The sequence below is a fragment of the Neolamprologus brichardi genome, chromosome 15, assembly GCF_056152115.1.
Source record: "Neolamprologus brichardi isolate AB-2024 chromosome 15, ASM5615211v1, whole genome shotgun sequence".
Classification (NCBI taxonomy): domain Eukaryota; kingdom Metazoa; phylum Chordata; class Actinopteri; order Cichliformes; family Cichlidae; genus Neolamprologus; species Neolamprologus brichardi.
The window spans coordinates 16,850,741-16,874,506 of NC_142118.1; the positions used below are offsets into that span (position 1 = coordinate 16,850,741).

At 39.7% G+C, this 23,766-nt stretch overlaps 1 protein-coding gene across 1 annotated transcript; it reads right to left on the bottom strand.

Moving 5' to 3' along the window:
* scara3 (scavenger receptor class A, member 3) lies at positions 1–23,468 on the bottom strand. Its single transcript, XM_006792699.2, has 12 exons — positions 23,019–23,468; positions 13,301–13,336; positions 12,429–12,473; positions 11,228–11,347; positions 7,271–7,351; positions 6,716–6,834; positions 6,381–6,625; positions 3,879–4,098; positions 3,507–3,595; positions 3,080–3,272; positions 2,535–2,712; positions 1–2,436 (listed from the first exon to the last, which is right to left on the bottom strand). Exons 1-12 carry the CDS (start codon positions 23,023–23,025, stop codon positions 1,943–1,945), a joined length of 1,827 nt encoding a protein of 608 aa, XP_006792762.1. The 5' UTR covers positions 23,026–23,468; the 3' UTR covers positions 1–1,942.
* Between the last annotated feature and the right edge of the window lie 298 nt (positions 23,469–23,766).

Consider the following 23,766-nt stretch of genomic DNA (forward strand, 5'->3'; position numbering starts at 1 on the left):
GGTAGAAACTCTACAATAAGTATTTATTGAAGTTCAATGCAAGCCAGTCGCATTTCATTACATCATCCAGATTTACAGACATTTTATGATATTCTTTTTGTAAAACTTTCGCTTTGACATATCAGTGATTATTTGTGTTTCTTAAGACCCAAACACCATTAAAAAACCATACTATATATTATCAAAGTGTAAAGAAAAATTATCCCTAATTTTGGTGTTTTTATTTTTAATACTTGATAAATTTATATAAACTTCTTTAATTCTGTGACCTGTCAGGCATCATACGTCTTAAAATATTAGTAGCGCATAATGTGAAATGAGCTTATTTGCTTTCTTTCTAGATGTGAGAAAAAATAAAGCTCTCTCAGCGTCAACATATACGAGGTGATGCACTTATGCTTCTTTTGCACTAGTAACAACTCAGTTCGGCTCAACTCTACTTGACTCGGTTTTTCTGGGTTTTCCATTAGGTGGTGGTACCTGGTACTAGGTGCTTTTAGTACCTGCTCGGCCAACGATCCAAGTGAGCTGAGTCGATCTGAAAATGTGACATCAACAGACTGCATGCCACTGATTGGCCAATGGTGTGATGTCATGAGAGTGACTCCATCACAGAAAGGACAAAAAGCCGTAGACAGAGACGCAGGTATACCATCACCTAAGCGTCCTCCATTGGTGTGTTGGGCTTGTTGCACATACAAATCAAGTCACTGGACTTTCGGCCGCATCGCTATCACGACCCCATGTACATTGAGGTGGTGTTCAAAATGACTGACACTAGAATAGTGAATAGAGTTGAGTCAAGCTGAGTGGATACTAGTGGAAAATAGCATTAATTTAATCTCCAAAGATCAAAAAGCACATCTGAATCTGTTTTTTTCCTTATTGTATCTTGGAAAGACTTGAGCTAGCTTTCCTCCATGTCCCCAGTCTTTATGCTAAACTAGATTTATCACCACTTTAAGCTCTGTAAGCTGTAAGATATAGGAGTGATATCAAGCTTCCTATCTTACACTAAGAATTATCACAATTATGATCTCTAATGTCAGCAGCAGTTGTTTTTACCTTTCATTTTTACTATTTTAAACTAACAACTTTACCACAAAAAAACCCTAATCACTGCATGTAAGAGACATTCACATGAAAAATAAACCCACAACAAAACAATTCATCACCTTTGAACCCACTAAAGGAAAAAAAGGTTCTCAGAGTACCCGCTCTGAACCTCCAATGAAAACTGATTTTGGTTTTAATTGTGACACTTTAATAACAGTGCCCCCCATTGGCAAGGTTATGTCAGCAATGTGTACATAATCTCAGAACGAGTGGATATTTTTCCATAGAGTCGTGAATGACAATGTAAACCTTTGGCTAGTCTGGATGGAAAACGCCACTATTTAAGTCCAAATCTGTGGTTAACAACCCTTCCATTTATTATGCCCCAAGAGGTTTTAGCGGCTTGACAACAACCTCAAACACATTCTTTGCTTCTGCTACATTAAACAGGCAAGACTTCATATTTAGTAATGGATGTTTTTCTTTTCTTTTTTTATATTCCTACTGATTTTGTGATTTAGTTTTTTATTTTGTTCTGTAAATTAATTTGTTGTTGTTGTATAATTTCCACTGTAACAGACCCCATCAGTCATATGAAGACCACTTCCAAAAAGTCTTTCCAAACACTGTCAGCTTTTAGGCTTGGTCATTTTGACTTCTCGCCAACAGTTCAGTTTGTAATAGCAGTTCTGTTGTAGTTTAGGCCTTCCTTTTTAGTTCAGCACAGGATCAGGAAAACCCTTTTTAACTCCCCCATGTTAAATTTGATTTGATGCACTTGTTCATTAAGTTCTTCATTGTCCTCCTCAGTTTCATAGAAATTGATAATTGGGCATTGGACCATGATCCCTTGAAAGACAAATTACATCGGACTCCATGTTTCTCTCTATTGTCTCTTGGAACCAGCAGCAGGCGCCACAGTCCCTTGTGTGGGGTTGTTGATTCGGTCATGGCTGCATGGCAAGCCAGGAGGTCCAGAGACTCCTGGTGGTCCATGCGGCCCTACTGGCCCCTGTTTTCCCTTGGGTCCTATTGGCCCACTAATGCCAGGTATTCCGGCCTGGCCTTCGATCCCTGGAGACCCTGGAGGTCCTGGGAGACCATCTTTACCAGGGGGACCCATATCACCTTTCTGGCCCCTCTCACCTTTTGGGCCTGGTGGACCCATGGACCCCTTATCTCCTTTGCTACCTTGTGCCCCTCTACTGCCACTAGGGCCTCTTTCACCAGATACTCCTTTGGGACCAGGAGAACCTTTAGGTCCAGCAGGTCCACGATTTCCTGTAGGGCCTCGGTCACCTTTGCTGCCAGTCAGCCCAATGGGTCCTTTTGGACCACTTTCACCACGGTTTCCTTTGGGTCCTGGGGGTCCAGGAGCGCCTGTTGACAACAGATGGTGTTGTAAATGTAAAAGGAAAAAACAAAGCAAAGCAAAACATTCTTTGCTATTCTTGTTGTTTATACACAGCAACATCCACCTTTAAGTATAGTGAAGTTCTGCATTAGCTGTGTATGGTGAACATCTACTAGTTTCATCTCCTCCATCACCATAGACAAATTCCTGACGTCCATGTCCAGTCGGACATTCAGCAACAGGTTCTGCTGCCTTAGAGTGTCAGCTAAGTGCAGCAGTAGCAAGACTGTGTTGTTCAAGTTCTGCACAAAAAAAGAGAGGAGGGGGGGGCGCATAGATAATGAGATGCAGTTGGAATTTAACAATGGAAGGGCTAAATATTAGAAGTTTATGTGACAAATCAAAAATCAGCTTAACTAACCTTAACGCTAGCTAACTTGCCCAAGTGATCATGCAAATTACACTGGTCAACAAGCATTTTGCTACTGGGAGTCTTTTGTGTGTACTTTAAGAATTTTCACTTGCTGACTCTAAATCTGAAAGCCGTTAGTATTGGACAACTAGTACGACCCAGACAGAAACTGCAACATGTTTCAGCATTTCGGAAAAAAGCTTGGTCTCCAGAAATAACTCCAAAAACTACAATATAGTTGTTGTGTTTTTTGCAACCTGCAGTTCATCGGTGTGTCTGCCCAGGCGAGTCTGGCATGACGAGCTCTCTGTGTTGATGTACTTATACATGCTTTGGACGTGGCTCACAGTAGCATTGACGCTGGAGGAGATTGAGACAATCTCCATCTCAATAGAGTTCAAGCGACCATCCAAGGCAGAGAACCGCTCACCTGTCCGGTTCTCATAGTACCTAAAGAGGACAGAAGTTTGTGCTGACTGGAATGATATGTTTCTCTGTGTATATAAATAAATAAATACACATATAATAGACTTCATGATATATAAACATCACTCCACCTACAGACTTGTTTCAGTATTTAACTTTCACATAAGTCAGACTAATGTAAAAATCAGGAAGTTGATAGTACATTAAGCCTTAACAGGAGAAAGTCAGTGTAAGGATATTGAGTGTTTTGAATGTTACCTTGAATGGTAGTGAAGGTCATGCATGTTCTCCTCATGTTCGTCCGTGAATGTTGACACGTTGTCTAGCTGCATCTGTAAGTTCATCACCTGCAGAAAACACCCAAACAATCTGGATCCTATCCTCACACCTCCCCAAATTGCTTGATTTACTGATTTACAAGAGATTGGACTGTCCAGCTGCAAATTGACCATTTGATTCTCCAAAGGACAAGTTAACTTAGAATCAATTTAAATCTCGATAACTGTTCCTCCTAACTGATTTATGGCCATGTAAACAACCATATCTCTTCTATTATGAATGATTTTTTTTTTATTTAACACAGTCTGTTTACGAATATCTAAGAAAAATCAAGCTTACAAATGCACTAACCTGGTGAGTGAGATCATAGTAGAGCTCAGTGGATATGGCGATCCTTTGGTGATCTGCTACGATGTTGTTCTGTAGGAAGCGGATGGTTTGCATTGTGCTGCTGGTGTTGGACTTGATAGCACTCAGAACCCGGCTGTAGTTCTGCCAGTCACTGGTTAATTTATGGAGGACATACGTATCCTCATCTGCTTTTCTCTGCAGGGCATCTATCCACTGTGTACTAACAGGTAGAGGGATCACAGAAGATGGGAGTTAGCAGCAGTGTTGATAATAAGGGCAAATATCCCTGATAGAGTTATTTCAGACACATATGCACACATGTACATGATGTTCTAATAATTTGTTTATCAGGGGCAACCAACAAGAACTTTGGATGTATTGAGAACTGCACCAAGACCCAATATAACCTAAATCCAGATTATTATGAACCTTGAATCGCACAAAGCTACTCTAGTAGAGTGCAAGAATAAAAACACTGAGTTATAAATGAGCATCACCCTTAAAGGTGAATACACGTAGAGTTAAGGAAAAACTGAAATAATCCGGCAGGCTGTGGATGCTGTATAGTTTAAGGTTATTGGTGTTGCAAAATGCTTTCCTCCATTCATTAATCTGAACACTGAGCATGCTCCATTAAGTGTATGATCTAGTCACTAGGGGTGCAACGATACAACAAAATTCACGGTTCGGTTCGGTTCGATACTTTGGTGTCACGGTTCGATATTTTTTCGATACAAAAAAAATGTTCATGCCTTTTTATTAATTTGTCATTTATTAAATTTTCACGGCACATTCTGCACCACATCTCTGTGCGTTCATCATTTGTTTGAAGCCAGCTCACCTCCTGCAACCACTTTTCCGAGAATACGTGCTTCTTTTGTGGTTCGGACTCCTTCTGACATTTCTTTGGAGGTGGAGGAACATCACAGTAATTGCTTAAAGGAGCTTCTTCGACATCTTTAAGAGTTCTAAACAAATGTCTGTCCTCTTCCTTAAAATCTTATGTACGCAAACACGCGTTGCAACTTCTTATCTTGTGCGGGTTTTTATTTTGACAGCGAATGCGCACCTGCGGACCACTTATGTGCAGCCCTGGTTATTTAGCTCGTCATATTGCAGCCACAGAAATTCTTTTGTCCATGAAACCATAAAGCTGCACTATAGCCTTATAGTCTGATTTGTCATAACCTTTCCGTTTTGTCACTTCTTCACCCTGACCTGTCTTATTTGGCTCAGCAGAACTAAAATATATATCCTGCTGCTTTTACACACGCACTAACATAACGCTCAGCGATTCTCTGCGCGATCAACCTCTCACATGTTTAAGCTGCAGGAGATTTCACTTGTCATGTTTGCATAGTAAGCTAACGATTGATAAGACGATGTCAGAGGAATTGGTGCGCAAATTATCATCACTCACCAATCAGTACTGTCGCTCTCTATACACAGTTCACGCGATTGCAAAGTGAAAGCAAAAAACAAGCGCAAATTCAAACGCGATTTCAGTATGTCACATATTGACAGTGGCCGATGCCAATGACATAATTACCCAGCTACATTTCCGAAAGAATGCAAAAGCATTGACATATATTTTTCCTTCCTACGATAGGCCGACGGGCAGGGAGGACGTGGTGCTAGCGATTTTGCGAGCCCTGTATCTGATTGAGGAATCACTCATCTTTGGAAAAGAGAGTTTATTATGGAGAAATGTCTCTTTCCAAAATAAAAGCTATACTATACGCTTCTTCTGGGCTATATTCTCAGCAGCATATTAAACATATCAGGTCCCCATAAGGAGAATCATGTGCTAACGGCTGTCTAAATGACTCGGGTAAAGTTTGTAGCATGCGTGCTTGTTTTTGTCTGCTTCCACTTGTCTTTGCACTAGGATGATGTCGGAGTAAATGTGCAGTCATATTGGTTGTGTTCCCACTAGTGCTGTCAGCGTTAATCTGAAATGACGTTAAGGTCACAACACGGCAAATCTCCGTTAACGAGCTACCGCGGATCGCCTCATGAGTGGGGCTGGAAGACGTCAACACATTAACGAGCTAACTGCGCTAACACACTAGTTCCCACCAATTGAGCATTGCTGGCACATCCAACATACTGTTTTACTTTTGTCCATGACACGCTTACCTTCAGGGTCATACGTCACATGAAAACCAAAATAGTTCCAAACGCCAGATCTGAATGAGGGTGGGGGAGGTTCAATTTGCCATGTTGCAACGAGCTTAACTTCTGTCTAGCTAGCTTGCCCTGCACCCAGTGAATCTGTGTTCGACTACTCCGCCTAGGCTGCACTGTCGAGCGCAGATCCACTGAGCGCTCAACACAGACAGCATCGTCAGAAGGAAAGTTGATAAAATAAATTAAAAATGTTGTATCGATCGATACATATGCGTACCAAACCGAAAGCACTGTATCGAACGGTTCGATATCGATACGAGTATCGTTGCACCCCTACTAGTCACATCTGTCTTTTCTCAGCTTTTCATTCACCTGTGTGCCACTGTTGTATTAACTTGATGCGCTGTAGCTTTGATGTCAAACGAATCCTCCAGCAGTGTTTTTATCTTCTCCTGAGTTTCTTCAACCACGTCCTTCCAGCCCTCCACCCGATCCAGGTATCTTTCCAGTGACTGATTGAGAACTTTGATTGACATAAGGTGGTTTTGGATGTCACGTGTCAGCCGGTTACTTGTATCCTTTAGCGTTGCCTGGGTCTTGGAGGCTTGGTCCAGGACCTGGAGAAGAACAATGGTGGTAAATTTTCTTTGGGCTTTAAACTACTGGTCCCCTTTTATTATTTGAGCTTTTTTTGAGGGCCACCATACCTGCTCCTGTGCCAGTATCATTCTCTGAATGTCTTCAAACTCTTTCTTCAGCTTACTGATCTCCTCACTGTACAGAGTTGCATCCAGGCAGCCTGAACAGTTAGATGTGGCCCTCACATCTGGGATGGGAAGTTAAAAAAGGACGTGAGATGGCACAGGAAAAGAGGCAGGATGCTCTAAATTACTGTATTTGACAGCTGACCACACAACCAAGTTCCTAATGTGTAATCAGGTGAATAGAAGAAGAAAACTAATGTATAAACAATCAGCTGAAACGTGTAAGGTAAACCTTCCTGAATTCCAATATGTTAAAATGTGCTGATCCATGTGATAATATTCACAGACAGTCAACTCCTGTCATGCTTTAAATTGAAACACAATTAAAGCTGTTTTAGGAATATATAAAATCCCAGAAGTTAGTAGGAATGTAAGTAACACAGTTCAATTCAACAAATGTGCAAGAACTTTGTTATCTGTGAAAAAACAATTATTCCTTGATATTTTCTCATAGTTCTTATAGGATCAAAGTGAGTATTAAAAAAAAAGTTACTTTACCCTCTATTCCTTGCTGGACCTTTGTGATCTTTTTGTAGTAAGCTGATTCTTCTTCAGAGAGGCTGTCCACCTTCCTGAACACTGAGTACACAGAATTACACATAAATATTTCAAAGTATTTTAAACAGTTGTACTTATATATATAACTTATATATAAGTGCAGGAACAATAACAGTGAGCGATCCGAGTGCTCTGGGGTAAATGGGGAATGAAATCATTAGATTTAATCATGTAAGGAGGAAATAATTAACAGCAGTAACTTGGTGTTAACAGGAAATAAGAGATATTTAAAGGAGTAAAAACAGGAAGTTGTAATTTAAGCCCTGACAACAAAACACCTAAAGTTTTCATTGGCCAAAACACTAATTATGAATGATGGTTTATCCAGCTGGTCAGGTTATAATCCCTCAACATATTTCCCAAGTGACTAACAGCAGTTTAGCAACAGTTAGCTTTTCAACATCCTAAGCTTTGACCCAGGGCATTATTAGAGGCCGTACCGTAGTTTGTTTGCATATATAAATGCTTCCACATGTGCACATACTAGCTGATGTAACAGTGCAGTTGAACATGGCCTGTGGCTTCTTCTATTCATTGAAGCAACAGAATATATGAGTGTGAATGAGTAAATCTTTTTTTATGGGTATGCAGGGGTGTGCATCTGGTGGCATATGTTTCAAAATAATGCTTTCAGTGTGACAAAACACATTTCATTCCCCAAATTATTTTTTTCCGTAAAGGGGTAAAACTGTGTTACTTGAGTCCATATTTTGTGCAGAAAAAAAACGTTGCTAAAAAACAGATGTTCAGCAGGGAATTGAATATCAAAGGTTACTGTTTCTCTTCTTGTGCATATTCACGGATGGGATTTGCGGCCAAGTGCATGACTTCTTCTAATGGTATTAAAGTTTTAGTACTTTGGTGCTGCACAGCTGTACTGGACGTTGACACAGTGTCAGTGTGTGTTATTCAAATGTATTTTGCAAATCTAAGCCATGCTGTCGTGCTCTTTTTAAAAAGAACTGGATTTCTCCTAGCAAGACTCTGGGAACTCCCAGGCCCTCCAAGTGTGGAGGCCTATCTCCCCTCACCACACTCCCTGCCGGTGACTGATGCCCTCAGGGGTCGGTGCATTGTTGGTTCTCGGTGTCCGGGGCTGGGCGCTCAGGTCATGTGCCAGCTCACTCCTGGTGGCTACTTGGCGGGGCCTGGCGCCTGCTGCTCAGTCAGGCCTCTTCCGGGGCGCGGAGGGCCCTCGGGCCTCCGGCCTCTGTGCCTGCGGCTCGGTTCACTCTGGCACAGCTGGCTGCCGGCGGAGCCGACGAGCACGCCGGTGCAGCCCCCTCTGGTTTCTGCCCGGTGGCTACTGGGTGACCCCTCGCCTGGGTATCCTCAGCCCTTCCCATGAAGGTGGCACGGATGCCCCTCCGGTGGTCCTCCTTGGGCTCTTGCACTCTGGGACCTCTGGATGTCTGGGGCCTGGATCTCCTCCATGCCTGCTTCATGCCCTGGGGGACAGGGCTATGGCTCTCTACATCCTCTTGCAGACCATTACATGGGGAAACCATTTGAATACAAGCGCGCCGATCCACACAGGTGTGCACACAGGTGTTCACTGTTTGTAGACTTAAATCACACCTTTCTTGGCTGCTACTTCAAAGCACATTGTGCGCTGTCTGTCCTGCGTGCTGCACAACAACATTCAATATTTAGTATTTACTGCTGTTTACACTTAGGTAGATTAATGCGATGGTGTTGTGTATAGTATGTTGCTTTGTTTTGTTTTGTTTTTTTTGCTTGTTTTCTATTCTTTTTCTCTCAACAGGTGATCCAGGAGATTTTTTTTCCCTTTCTCACTGTCCCTCTCCCCTTCTGTTTTTCTTTTCCTTCCTCTTTCTTTCTCCCTTTCCTATCCCTCACTCATGTATGTCCCGTCTGTAACAACTGAAAATAAAATAAAATAAATAATAAAAACAAAGGTCGATCAAATGGACCAATACGGCAATGCCATGATGATCCATTTGGCAAAATAAATACATTGGGTATCCTTGTTGGTCTTCAGACAACAATTCTGACGGCTAAAGAACCAAATGGGACAGGCAAAAAAAAAAAAAAAAAAAAAAGACTCCTGGCAACCCTGCAAACAAGCCATACGTCTTCAGTCTTTTTCTAATTGCATTGTCATTACCTTTAACATGTAACATACCAAATGAGGGATGTAGAGTCTGAGCTGTAGCTCTTGGGTCTTTTGCAATCTTTCTGGCTATTGCACAGTCTGAACTTTGGGTGAATTTGCTTGGATATACAGCAAACTTCCAAAACTGCCCTTAAAGAAGTGGTTAAACTTGCTGATGATCAAGTTTTAAAGGAAAAAGTTATATATTTTTAGTATGTCTTGTGACATGAACATTATAAATGAAAAAGCTTGTTCTTTATTCTTTTTGTGACTTGAGAACCTGTTGCAACAGTATCAGCTGTCAAATTAGTCAGCATATTGTCCTTTTTAGTGGAAAAAAACAAATGGTAAAATATTCAATTCAATTCAATTCAATTTTATTTATATAGCGCCAAATCACAACAAAAGTCGCCTCAAGGCGCTTTATAGATACAGAGAAAACCCCAACAATCATATGACCCCCTATGAGCAAGCACTTTGGCGACAGTGGGAAGGAAAAACTCCCTTTTAACAGGAAGAAACCTCCGGCAGAACCAGGCTCAGGGAGGGGCGGCCATCTGCTGCGACCGGTTGGGGTGAGAGAAGGAAGACAGGATAAAAGACATGCTGTGGAAGAGAGACAGAGGTTAATAACAGATATGATTCAATACAGAGAGGTCTGTTAATACATAGAGAGCGAGAAAGGTGACTGGAAAGGAAAAACTCAATGCATCATGGGAATCCCCCGGCAGCCTACATCTATTGCAGCATAACTAAGGGAGGATTCAGGGTCACCTGGTCCAGCCCTAACTATATGCTTTAGCAAAAAGGAAAGTTTTAAGCCTAATCTTAAAGTAGAGATAGTGTCTGTCTCCTGAATCCAAACTGGAAGCTGGTTTGCATTTGATTTTCAGTGTAGCTCTGTATGAATTAGAGACAAGAGAAATACTTGAGGTTTCCTCTTTTTTAGAGTTTGGAACAGTTTCTGGGGGAACAGTTTTGCTTAAATAAAATAGTATTTTTGTAAATATAAAGGGAGAAAACTAAAGAAAAATCATAGGCATATTTCCATCTGATATTCTGCTAAAACTATTAACTAACTGTGGTTTAAATCCTACATTGAAAATGAATGGTGTCTGATTTGTGTGCTTTTCTTTACACACAAAATAAAAAAAAACATTATTAGGTGCAGAAATGGTCTAAAAAGAAAGAAATTAAGCATAAAGGGGTCAAAAATCCCCTACTTAAAAAGTGGTTTCTCCTAACAACCAAATGTTTGCTGAAACCACTTGCTGATGGCAGATGATGAACATGCACACTCCGTCCAGGTTTCCAGCACACGTGCAAATGAAAAATTACACAAAATGCCCACACGCATTTTGTGGCACACCTAATTCAAAACTGGGCTTTATTAGGATGTGTATCTGAATGCAGCCTTCTGTGTGTTGAGGGATTTTGAATCAGTTCTTGCCTGACTCTGTCCTCTGATGTCCCTGAACAATTGTAAAGCATAAAGATTTACGGCTTTCAAGCCCAATAAAAAGTGATGCTGATGTAAAAAGCACCTGCTGCTGCTGAGTAACTGTCAGGTAAAACATGGGCAACAGAATCCAGGAACACATTCACTTGATCTATGGGAGTTTGGGGAGTGCACTATTCAGGCAACTAAAATGTATGTAGAGAAATCTGATGTGCTTTTCACTCATTTGAATGCACAGAGCTGAATGCGTCCAACCAATCTCTGCATGAGGAAGACCTCTGTGTTTTCATTTAGAGCAAATCAAAAGTCAAGTTGAGCTCACCAAGTGAAGCCAGCACTGCAACAGTTATGATTAGGAAGGCAACAAATCCATAGAGGATTTTGACAGCCAGTTGAAGAGAATGGCTCTGCTGGCACCGCACGCAGCCACCTCGACTACGACCTGGAGATCAAATCACACGAACAAAGTCAACAAAGTGAGTAAATTAGCAAAGGAAAAACAAAATTGATTTTCTGATCTGATCGTTTAGTTGTATCTACTGTAAAATTAAGCGCTCATAAAAGAAGTATCCAGATTCTTTAGTTAAACAAAACAAAAACAATAGTAGCTAAAAGATAGAAACCACGTTCCTAAGGCAGAGACTGAAGCATCTCCAAAACGGTAAGGCTTGTGGAGCCTTTACATGGCAGATACTGGAGGTACATGTTGAACTGATATGTATAGTATTTAAAATATCTACAGCTAATACCCTGGTCCAAGATATCATCTCCAAAGTTCTTAGTGGGACAGATCAGATTCGGCTGCAGGGACTGTCGTGATGTTTTGGCTCATCAGCACATGATTTTAACATTTAAATCTTTTCATTTTATTTATTTTCTCCCGCTTGGGGGCAACAGGAATTACACCAAACTGACTTATTCAGTATCATCTTAGAGTTAATATGAGAGATACACAACTATTCCATTTGTGTTTGTATTCATATATGCATGGAAAATGTAACTCCATTATTTTTTGTTCTTTTTTTCATTTTCAATCAACTCCTGAGAAACAAATGTGCTCTTCAGCCTCTATCGTCTAATGATGTTCACCTAATCTCTGAATGTGCTACTTTAGAGGGGTTTTTGTCAATATTCTGCCATTTATTGACTCGTCTGATGCAACTGATCTATTTAGTCAGTATATAGTGAATAATTCCCGTCAGGGTGTCCCAAAGCTAAAACTGATATAAAACTTGAAAATTGTTCACATCTGGTATTTTATTCTCTAAGAATAACATTTTTTTGCTAAAATGTTTCAGTTAATTGTAACTTAACTGGTACGATTTCAATTACAAATAATGGATTGATTGGACTGACGTATAGGCGTATTTTAAAACTGTATTACTGGACTGGAGCTTGTTAACATAACAAACTCACCAAACCTACAATTTGTACACAATATGTCACTGCTGGGGGAAGAAAAAAAAAGCCCATCCTAAGATGATGCTGTTTTTCATTGTTAGATTTGTTCATGTGGCCCTTACCTCTAAATGAAGGCATTTCCTCCTCCTCTCCAGTGAAGTCCTCCTCTGAAGAACAAAGAAAATGCAAACAAAAGAGGTTGAAAAGATTGTGTTTTTTCGAAACAAAAACAAGTTTTATTCATCATTATGTCATTTTCAATTCTTTAAATCTTCATTCCATGTAATAGAAAGGCCTTAAAAGAAGCACATAAGGGTTGAAAGGTGATGGATAAGTTTTCATATCTGAATTGTCAACGTTGATCCATTAAACAGGCTAGCTTCCAGACACTTGTTATTAAACAGAGTTGTAATCATAAGGTTTCTTATGATAAATCTCACAGGCTATGGATGTAATTACATCAGCCGAGAAGTTTACTTGAGGCCACTATTTGCAGTCAGTGTGAATGTGGTTTATATCAACGGAGCCACATAACCTCCAGTATAGGCAGAAAGACCATTTTTAGTCCAAAGATATCCAGCATGATTTGTGGAGAAACCCAGCAGGTAAAACAGTATTCCAAGGGACCCTTAAATTAACTGACTGGGTCCTGACAGCTTCTATACATGTTGTCCAATAAAACTGAGGTTTCTCCGAGGCTTCTTACCAGGAGCTTTTAAAAAATCCTACTACTTGTAGTTATGATCTGGATGTCAATATCACTGCTTTTACAAGTCAGAAAGAAGTAACATGAATACAGCACATGGCTTATTTGCTTTTCTCGGAGACCAGTTAGCTTGATTTCTCAGGAGAAAATTAAACCTGCATCTGTTCAATGTTAAATTTGTGTCTACAGAATGTGAATGCGAGTGAGGGCAAATTGACAGTCGTGCATAATGAACTGGTTCACATCCATGGCTATTCACCAAGGACAACAAAAGAGCTTGATCATTACCTTTGAAAAGCTGGTTCTCATATCCACCATAGTTGTCTGTCAAAGAGACACAAAAAGCAGACATTTAAAAAATGAAGCTGAGTGAAATTCAGCTCCTCTGGAGCCACAAAGACGTTTTATTACTCCTCTCATAAATCACACAAACCAGCTGCCTCCCTGTTTCCCTTGAAGTGTGCATTGTACCGAGCGCGCACAGCATGAAGCTGCTGTCCCAGAAAATGCATGTTTTTGTTCTTTTTAGATGTTTTCTCTGAATTGTTGCTCACTCAGGACAAACCAGTCCCACGGTGGTGCAAAGCATGAGAAAATTTGTTGGTTCTGTGCACTGACTCTGGTGGGAGTGTTGTGTTTGTTGTGAGTCTGAGAAATTTGTCATCACACACAGTCATGGAAAAGGCTGGAGTAAGCATGACTTGATATGACCGCAGAGTGCCTAACAAACCAAATGAAGCTAGATTACTTAAAAATCCCCAGATGCATTTGACTTCATGTTTTCATAGCTGTAAGTAAGTGCTGGGGCTTTATCGCACATTATTAAATGTGCAGCATACAACTGCACCTGGGACACTGTGGGTGTAGAGCTGGAAGTTTAGCAATCACTCATGCTGACCACAGGGAAACTGTTTCTGAAGAAGAGGAGCTGGAAATCAAAACCATTTTTTAACAAAGTCATTAGTCCACTTAAGATGGTATGTATCTCTAAAATATAATTTCCTATAAACCATCTGTGCCTTGGTGTCTATAGAAAAGGAATATATAGGTAGTTCATAAAAGCTGTTTTTAGGCCTGAATAGTCTTGGAAGCTAACTGTACATTCATGGGCAAATCAGAGGCTGAAAAGCTTAGAAAATAAGATTTTCCAATTGTGTTTAACATCATAAAAGATATTTTAAACCAACTTTTATGCTTAAAAAATATCAGAAGTGTAATACAAAATGAATGTGTAAGTGAAACCTAAAAGTGGTCCCAAACATGAGACCAATTCCAGCCTCAATTCAATTAAAAAATTTTTTATATAGCACCAAATCACAACAACAGTCATCTCAAGGCGCTTTATATTGTAAGGTAGACCCTACAATAATACATACAGAGAAACACCCAAGAATCATATGACCCCCTATGAGCAAGCACTTTAGCGACAGTGGGAAGGAAAAACTCCCTTTTAACAGGAAGAAACCTCCGGTAGAAGCAGGCTCAGGGAGGAGCAGCCATCTGCAGCGAGAGTCTCCTGGTTGAATGTTAGCTTTGTTTGTCACACCTCCATCCTAACTGTCTTCGTGTGGAATCCATAGAGTGAAAAACATCTCTATGGATTGTTTTTGGAATGTGACAGTAAATGATTACTTTGACTGTTTTGTTAGTGACTTATTAGTCCCTGAATGTTTCCTTACACAGGTCACAGACAAAATTATTCAGCAGCAACTTAGCATTTCTAGTATTTCTTTTGTGACATTTTGACGAGGATATGGAAATATATTTAGACTATGTAATGAATGTTTAGAGCTATAAAAAAAAAAATACAGCTGTGGGAAAAAAGAGTCAGAGGTTGCAGCATTTAGTGAAAGGTTTGCCACATGCTAATGAGCAGGTGTAAGAGTTGTTTGGTCTGAGATTTCCACTGTGCAACATAACTTTGGTCTCTTTTGTGCATTGTTATATAAGTGAAAACTGCCTTAAATGTTTCTGTGTTGCAAAAACATGTTGGGGAATTTCTGCTGTGGATCGATCTCTGCAGTTAGCCACAACATCATCTTAACATCAGGAGAGGTCTGGCCTCCGCTAGTGAGAAAAAATAGGACAAAAGAAAAACAGCAGGAGAATTAAACTAATGGTGGACTGTAAGACATTAATATTTTTTTTTTTAACTAGAGAGACGGTTTTAGTGCAACTTTTGTTGAAAAAAAAAAAAAAAGAAACACACAGTCGCCCTCAGATGACTGGGCTCTGGTTCCACATGGCACAAATGAGAAAACAAACAAGGATTCTAGGCTTGGATGAAATTAGGGAAAATATATGTTAGGTTAGGTTAAATGAAATTAAACCATGGGATCTATTTGGAGAACAATGTTAGTGAAGTTTTGATAGAAGAAAGTATACACTTGCAAAAGCAGCAATGAGGTAAATGTTTATGTGAGTCAGTGCTGAAATGGCTGAGGTCAGGTCTGGGTGGACAAGTCACAAAACACTGAGGCTGACATAAGGATGGGTGGAGGCAGAGGAAAGGGGAGGGAGTAGAAAGGGGAAAGAGTGAGAGAAAGAACTTCAGGTTATTATGGACTGAGGCCATGCTTACAGTGGCAAGAAAGACTTTTTATAATAATCTGCACCTGGTGGCCAGCTACTCTGATCAGCAGAAAATCTTTGTCATTAGCTTTCACAAATGTGTAGCTGTTACTGAAGTGTTCGATGTGATCTGCAGCCTGTGCTTGTTTAACTAAATACCTGCAACACTTGGCACTTACTGGTATTTTTTTTCTCTAGCGCTCATTATAAGTTAAAACCAAACATGTATGGAGGGCCACAAGTGCCAAAGTGAATTAACTATATTTATAAATAAATAATTGATTGAACATGTCATCAGTTAAATTAAATTAAATTTGTTTCATTCAAATCATTTAATTATTTATCTGCAATTTTTATTAATTAATGATGCATTTATTGATGTCACCATTTCAATTAATTATTTCCCACTTTAATTAATTAATTATTTCATGATTTCTGTGCTGTATGGAGGGCCACAAGTGCCAGAATGGGTTAAATAAAAACATCATTAAATAAATCATTACATAGTAACACGGTGGTTAGCACTGTTGCCTAACAGCTTTTCCCCTCCATATATTTCAGTCATGACTCATTTGTTGAATTTGTAATTTCCACTATAACTACTACTAGTTAAACTGGGACTCTGAAGTCTCTTCTGCTGACCTAAGTTGGCCAAAACACTAAATTTAACCCTGCAAACAGCAAGCAGTTTTCAGAAGTTTGTGTTCAGAACTTTACAACATAAGGTAAAAACAGAGTTTGTGCAATTCTATCTCCCATTTTCCTGACAAACCATGAAGAAATTACAGATTGCTCAAAAATCTTGCAACTGGCTTCATGTTGTAACAGTGAAATTAAAAGTAGTAATAACATTAAATGGGGGTTTTAGTGAAGAGCCCTCATGTCTGTCTAAAAGAGGTATAAATCCTGTTCAGAGACCTTCCCACCCTGACTAAAGCACATACTTGGTGGAAAAACTGAATTCCTGGAATTCTTTTGGACTTTTGTGGTATAAATATGTTTGAATGCCAGCTCACTGTCTGTTACTGGACGTTGAAATTCTAAAACTGCATCCAACAAGAAATATCGAACAACTCTACATATATGACTCTCCTTCGCTTCCTTTGACTTGCGCTTTTTTTTAGTCATGTTTTTGCTTCTCTCAGTGGAAAAAAAACCCTCTTATGTCTGTCTCGTTAGTGGGGAAGCTGTCGTGTCCAACACACACACAGACCAGAACTGAGCTGATCTGACAGCAGCACAACACAACCCTGCCATATTAAAAGCATGTTTTGGTTCAGTGGAAAGGCAGTCTTATTAATTTGCTGTGCTTCACAAACCTACCACCTATGGTCTGAAAGCATTTCCCTCCAAATTAAACAAACACAGAGCATCTGCATAAACAGCTCACATAAAAAAAACCCAACCCTTTGCTTTCCTGTCACTGATAGGGTCAGATTATTCAAAAGCACCCTTGCAACATTGATTCAGCTGGTTCAAATTTCATCATTAAGGGAGAATAACACCTTCAGGGTTTAGGATAACTGCTGCGAGGTGTAATAAGATAAAAGTGAAGAAAATAAAAACAGATTTCTATCTAATAAACCAACCAAAACAATAAAACCTTCTGAAGGGTATTATATAGGTAATCCATGCTGCTAAACAGCTGTGGTAATGGACACCTGTACATAGGTACCCCATCCTCCTGTTCGTTCCAGTACATCCCAGGCATACTCAGCAGCAGTCAGGGGTTAGATCTCTGGCTAGTCCTTTCTCCCTGAGGATGTGGTCACATGCAGATTACTTTTACACCCATAAAAATCTCATTGCTTTCAGATCCCAGGGCATTTATACTTCACATAACTGGGCATTTTCCCCCTGGCAGGTAAGTTATCCTGAAAGCAGCTGGCCCTGATTATATGGTAACTGTGCTTGTGACCTATGTAACAGAGTTACAGACCTTACATGGATATAGAGTAGTCAGAGTTTTCAGCATTGTTAATGTACATGCAGATGTATATATTTTTGGACATGTGAAAGCACACTTTGCGTATAAAACATATTCAGGTCACAGTTATTTGATGAATGTGGCTATTTGCATAAAAAAGTTTGAGGTCCACAGAGGACCAAGGTCGTGGATGATCATAGGATGCTTTCCATGGTCAAGCAAGGTGGTCGAGCCTTATCCATGTCAATTTTCTATTTTAAAAAAAGTGTATAATACGATACTTCACTATAGAAAATAGTTCAGAACATTCCTCAGTTAACAGTTAGAGGATTAGACAGTTAGAGCAGTTCTGTAACAGCGCTCATTAGACAGATTAAACGAAGATAATGACCAGGAAGATTCAGCTGGCTGCAGCAAAGTTGGCTGGATGGTGCTTCACAGCACAGATTGGTAATGACCCAACAAATACAGCAAAAGCAAGCCAGCAACTTCAAAGACCTCATTCACAAAGGATCATTGACAAAGTATTTAAAATAAGTCTTTTGAGCCACTTGTGTATAAAAATGGCTGTGAAGGCATGGTGGTTAATACAATATTTGTTTATCTTTGTATATCTTTCAAATTAAAGCAAAGCCCATACTCATTATATGACTTTAGTATGTTTTGTCAAACAGCTAAAAAAAAAAAAAGTGTTTAAAAATGTGTGAACCTTATTATATACAATGGATTTACACGGTTTAGGTAAACAAACATCAGTGAAGTTTAAACTGAACTCTTTGCTTTTTTAGAGGAAACATGTGAAGGACAGAATATGCAGCATAAAGATGCATCATAATCAGAAAACAATCATAAACCAAGGACTAGAAATGGAAATAGATACATTATATACTTCGTGTCCAACAAGATTAAAAATAAGAATAAAAGTACAAAACAATCAAAATATATTTATATTTTGGACATTCTTTGTGAGACATTTGAGACATTCGGTATTTCTGCGCACGATGAATAGTTCATGTCCTCAGTGTGAACACTAATAGGAATAAAGATTGTAAAACACAGCCAGAAATGCCAAAAACCATCTGCTGCTACAACAGCCTCCATTCTTCTTGCAAAGTTTTTCTTGGTCCCGCTCACACAAAGTAGTCTCGCAGTCTACATTCCCATTTATCCCACAGGTGTTGGATGGAGCAGAGATCAGCTAAACTTCCACACCAAACTCTGAAAGCCACCTCTTGGTGGACTGGTTTGGGGGCATTGCTTTATGCTGTAGCTTTAAGATTAACCCTAATCTTTCCCAAACCATGTAAGCCACAGACAAACACTACTGAGTGATGCAGACAAGCATCCACAGGTAAAGCCTGTTGCTGTCAAAGCCCTCGTGTGTAGATGATGTACAATGAACAACCATAGAAACTATGAAAATATGAACACTAGCAGTTTTGAACAGCCTTTCCTGTGTCCCTGATATACTTCGAAGGGAAAAGTTTCAGAAGAAAGGTTAAAATATAAATATAAACTTCGTGAAGTCTAACAGTCAGATCTCAGGATGTCGTTCTGATCTTTTACTCTCTGACTTTTAGTGTTCGTGAAAGCAGCACCACTTCATGTTTGTGGTTCCTTTGCTGAGGTTTTATCTCAGGGGGCTCTGGACTTTCCAAACCCCATACACACCCTTTTTCTCCCTTTGGACTTTACTTTCGCTACAGGCATTGTGCAAAATGTTATCCTCGGTAAATAACAGGCTCTGTATGCCCTCTGACCTCCCCACATCACTCACTGCATGATCCAATTTTCTGTTCAAATAGAGATGCCCACTCCACATCATAATAGTTTTTCATGTTCCCATCCTTCATTGGTTCATTCTGCTGTTTTGACCAGTAAAATCTCCTCCTCCTGCAAATCCAAGCCTTAAGTGGAACCAGAGTTAGGAGATGGGGCCTCCTCCAGATCAGAGTGGAGGTCTTGACCACAACTCATAAAGTAAAATGAGTCCCTTTCTAAAGCTTTGTTGACATCTCAGCCATTTAGGTGCCCTGTGACTGGAATGCGTGGTTTCTGCAAAAGAATATAAATGGTCGGTATGTGTCGCTGCAAACTGTGAACCAGAATGTATAGAAAGGCCATTTCAATAGAGCCCTCTTTTATTGTGGTTAGGCAGTAAAACACAAGATCTTTGCAGTTAACATCCAGTAAATGGATGATGTTTTTTCTAGATTAAACTGATTTGGACAACCAGGCTGAGAAAGTAAAAAAAAGAAGCAAGAAAGGCCTGTTTAGTTTTATACAGTAAGACTGCAAGGCCAAAGGAAATGTACAATCTTCAACAACTAAGCCTTTCTGTATTTACTTACCCTCAGATTGTATAATCATTTCTTCATCTTTTCACTCCAAAGGTTTTCTAGCCATTTTTCATGTTTTATTCTTTTTGTTCTGGAGTCTAATTAACACCAGTGTTTGCTCAACTGTACCAAATCAAAATAGGCTGCGCCACAAAAACTAGTACTACAAAAACTTGAATGCCTTTGTTTGGCTCGACTAAAAACAACAGCAGCATAAGAAACAAAACAGTAATGGGATCAAAATCTTATTAAATAATAACATCTCTGTAAGGATTTCAACTAAAACTCATAAAAATTAATCCAGTATACCTCAGAGTCCAAAAACTTACCTGCAAAGCTAACAGAATAACTATTAGCTAAATTAGCTACATTACTTGCCTTGGATAACTAAGAATCCATTCAAATTAACCTGCTTGAAACCTGGGTGTTTTTCATCATCTTAGTTTCAACTAATGTGTTTAAAGTCTTGTCCAGTCTTGTTTGCACAGATTAGAAACATGGCTGAGGTCAGACTAGTTGGTCCATGTAATATGACAGCTTATTCACACCCTCATCTCCTCCAGATTCGAACACTGTGATCACTGAGTTGAGATCAGATATGTCTGTGCATCTGTGCAAACATTTAAAAACAGACTCAAAACATTCTTGTTCATAAAGGTCTACACTTACTAGTCGTGTTTTTGCTTTATTATATTTTGCTGTTTTTGCTGACATTGTCAATTAAGCTGTTGTTAACGCACACAGGATTTTATGTTTTTATCTTCATCTACCATTGCCATTGAAACTCACTGTATACATGCCTAAATGATCCAGCAGTTTCCCATTTATAGTGTATATGACACTGCCCTCCCTTTCCCTACAGAATGCAATTTTCGATTTTCTGATTACTTTTAAATCTGTTAATGGTATGGCTCCATTTTATCCATCTCAAAATGTCTAACACCATGTACTGCCACATACCCAAAAGATGGTAAATAGACCAGTTATTATACAGCACTTTTCCACTTAAAGCACTTTACACAACTTGCCTCATTCACCAATTCACACCCACTTGCGCAGACTGGAAACCAACCCCTGACCTTCCAGTTAGTAGGTGGCACTACCACCTGAGCTGCACTGAGCTACTGTTACTGTAGTTACTGTTACAGGTTTGACCGCCCAGGCTTAAAACAAAGGGGGACCATGTTTTCACAGTTTTAAGCCCAATGCTGTGGAACAAACTTTTTCAGCTAATATTAAACAACCTAAAAAAAATCTATATCTATCTATTTGTATTTGGTTTTTTAAAATGATGTCATCTTAAATTTGTTCTCTTGTGTTCTTATTTTAGCTCATTTCATGGATTTTGGAATGTTTTAATGCTATTTTTTGGTCAATTCTAGGAAGCAGCATGTAACTCTGATTTTGAGAGATACTGAGAGATGTAGAAATGAAGGTAATTAATGCTATTATTATTACACTAAAACGGTAAACAAGAGTTTTTGGTTTTGTTTTGGGTGTGGCATGGAAAGAGAGCAACATTTCAGCCAGTAGCAGGAGGCTTTGCTGTCTGTCTGACAAATTCAGTATCAAATTCTATTCGGGCACTGCCGTTACCTTAGTTTTGGCATCGTTTGTGTTTGTGTGAGTTAAACTGTCAACTACAACTAGCAGAATCTAGTATTTTGTGCAGTCAGGGGCTCAACAAGTTGCTATGACCCTGTCAAAGGCCATCTAGTCCACATGGTTCATCAAAGTCCAGTAATGTAAGTATCCAAACTGTGATGCAGTGAAAGAATTAAGCTCTGTTTGCACATAAAAGTGGTGAGAAGAGGGAAGAAAAATAAACAAACAGCCACTGTTATAGCTGGAACTTATAATGTTGCTAAGGTCTTAATTAAAGATCAAGTTGCAGATTCAACATCACATTCAACATTTTGTGCTGCCAGCTCTAGTGTGGAAACATGAAAATGCCCAGGAGAAACATTTAGATTATGAATCCAAGCTAGTAAAAACAAATGAGGAGACGCACTCTGAATACAGTGACAAGAAGCCAACACAGCGTCCAGATACTCAGTCTCCTTGTTCTCCTTTCGCTTCAAATTCATGATGCGTTGACTGTAAATTTATATAAAGCTTCCACAGCAAAATTTGCACTCAGGCCTCCACTTTGCTCACTCTTTCCTTTTCCTTTGCCAGCCATACACCTGTCTGCCTGCTTTTCCTTTCCCTGCACCTCCTTGTTTTTGGACTCTCCCCCTCCTCTCCATTCTGGGAGGAATGTATGAGGCAGCATGTTTTCTTCTGGCTGGGCTGGACTGAAACCACTAACAGACCTCCTGCATTGTGTGGCTGAGAAGAGTACTGTTCTTGGAGTTAATTTGCTGTGTCCCCCTGTGGTTCATGTGCAGCTTCTCCCCCATTTAAGCTCGATGTACCAGTTAGAGGTAGAGATTGATATTTCCACAAAATATACTCTTCTTATATGGTAAACATAAAACTTGAAAGTTAAAAGTAAAAGTTACAAAAGTAAAAAAAAGAATCAGTTATGATAATGAATATGTGAGGACATCTTCACATATTTTCAAGCTGTTAGTTCTGTTTGGCTTCTCCCTCTCACTCCTGCCCAGTCATTCCCTCTGTATCCACTTCCCCATGTGACTGCTGTGCATACTGTATCTCTGGAAATTATCTAAGTACTTCTGCTTTCTTCACAGCTGTTGGCAGTTTTCCTTGCATAGACTGTTGTAAAAATACTCAAATTCAACTCGTATATTTTCACCCGCCCTATCTTAAGCGGAATATTAAGTCAATCTGTGGTAGATTGGCATGGCTAGAGAGTATCTAAAGTTTTATGAGACCAGGCTGTGGTGCACACATGTACACATTATAGAGATTTAAAGATGACTGATCAAAGTGTCACAGCCAACAACAACACACGTGCACTTTCTCAGGATCTGCACTCAGAGATGATGAGAAGCATATGTGATTGCTAGTGCCCTGCGCAGGTGCCTGTCTGCAGCTCACCATGAGACATAATGTTTCTCACTACATTTCTAAGTGTTTTCCACACTGGGAAATTCACCTACGTTTTCATCAGATGGATCTTTTGCATGTTCAAAAGTTGGTGAAACGGCAAAGTTGCATTTCTAGACGCTAAGATGTAATGTTGTAGGTGAAGTCTCTTTACCTTTCATGATTTCTGGCTCCAGATATCGTCTGCAGTATTGCCAACTTGTTGCAGTCTATTTTTTTTTCTTCTCAAAATCAAGTGCAAAGGAAAAGCAGAAGTAGTCAGCAGTGTACCAATGGGTCATTCATGCGCATCGTTCCAGTGGTGACCAAATTTCCAGAGAAAGTGAGAAAAAAAAGCACCTCCAAATTTGAAAAAAAGAAGCAAATCATGCACAAAAGATGTTAATTCACATCCAGTGTAGTGAAGTGCATAGAAAAGAATAACTATGCAATATCTGGATTATTGGAAATCAAAGTTCATCTAACTTTTGCACATTTGCCTGCAGCTCTCTGGCATCATCCCTCTCCCATCCAGAGCCTGATAAAGCTAAACCTCCTTAGACAGAAACCATGTGTAGCTTTATAGAGGGAGGGACAACTGGAGCATGGCAGGATGAAGAGAAAGCACAAGATTGGTAAGAGAGATATAAGCAGGAAGGCAGGAAGGCAGGGAGGCAGAGAGAGAGAGAGAGAGAGAGAGAGAGAGAGATGGGAGGGAAACAAAGAAAGTAAAAAACGAGGGCGGGACAGGGAAAAGGACAGAATGCAAAGGCAAAGGGAGGGGGAGAGAGAGGCAGGGAGGGTCCGTGTGTTTTGTTGAATGTCAGTTTTGTGGCCGAGGCTAATTGCTAACAAATGTCTGAACACTGTGGAGTGAGCACCTTGAATATCTGTGGCCTTGGCCTGTGAGACAAGAAAATAGT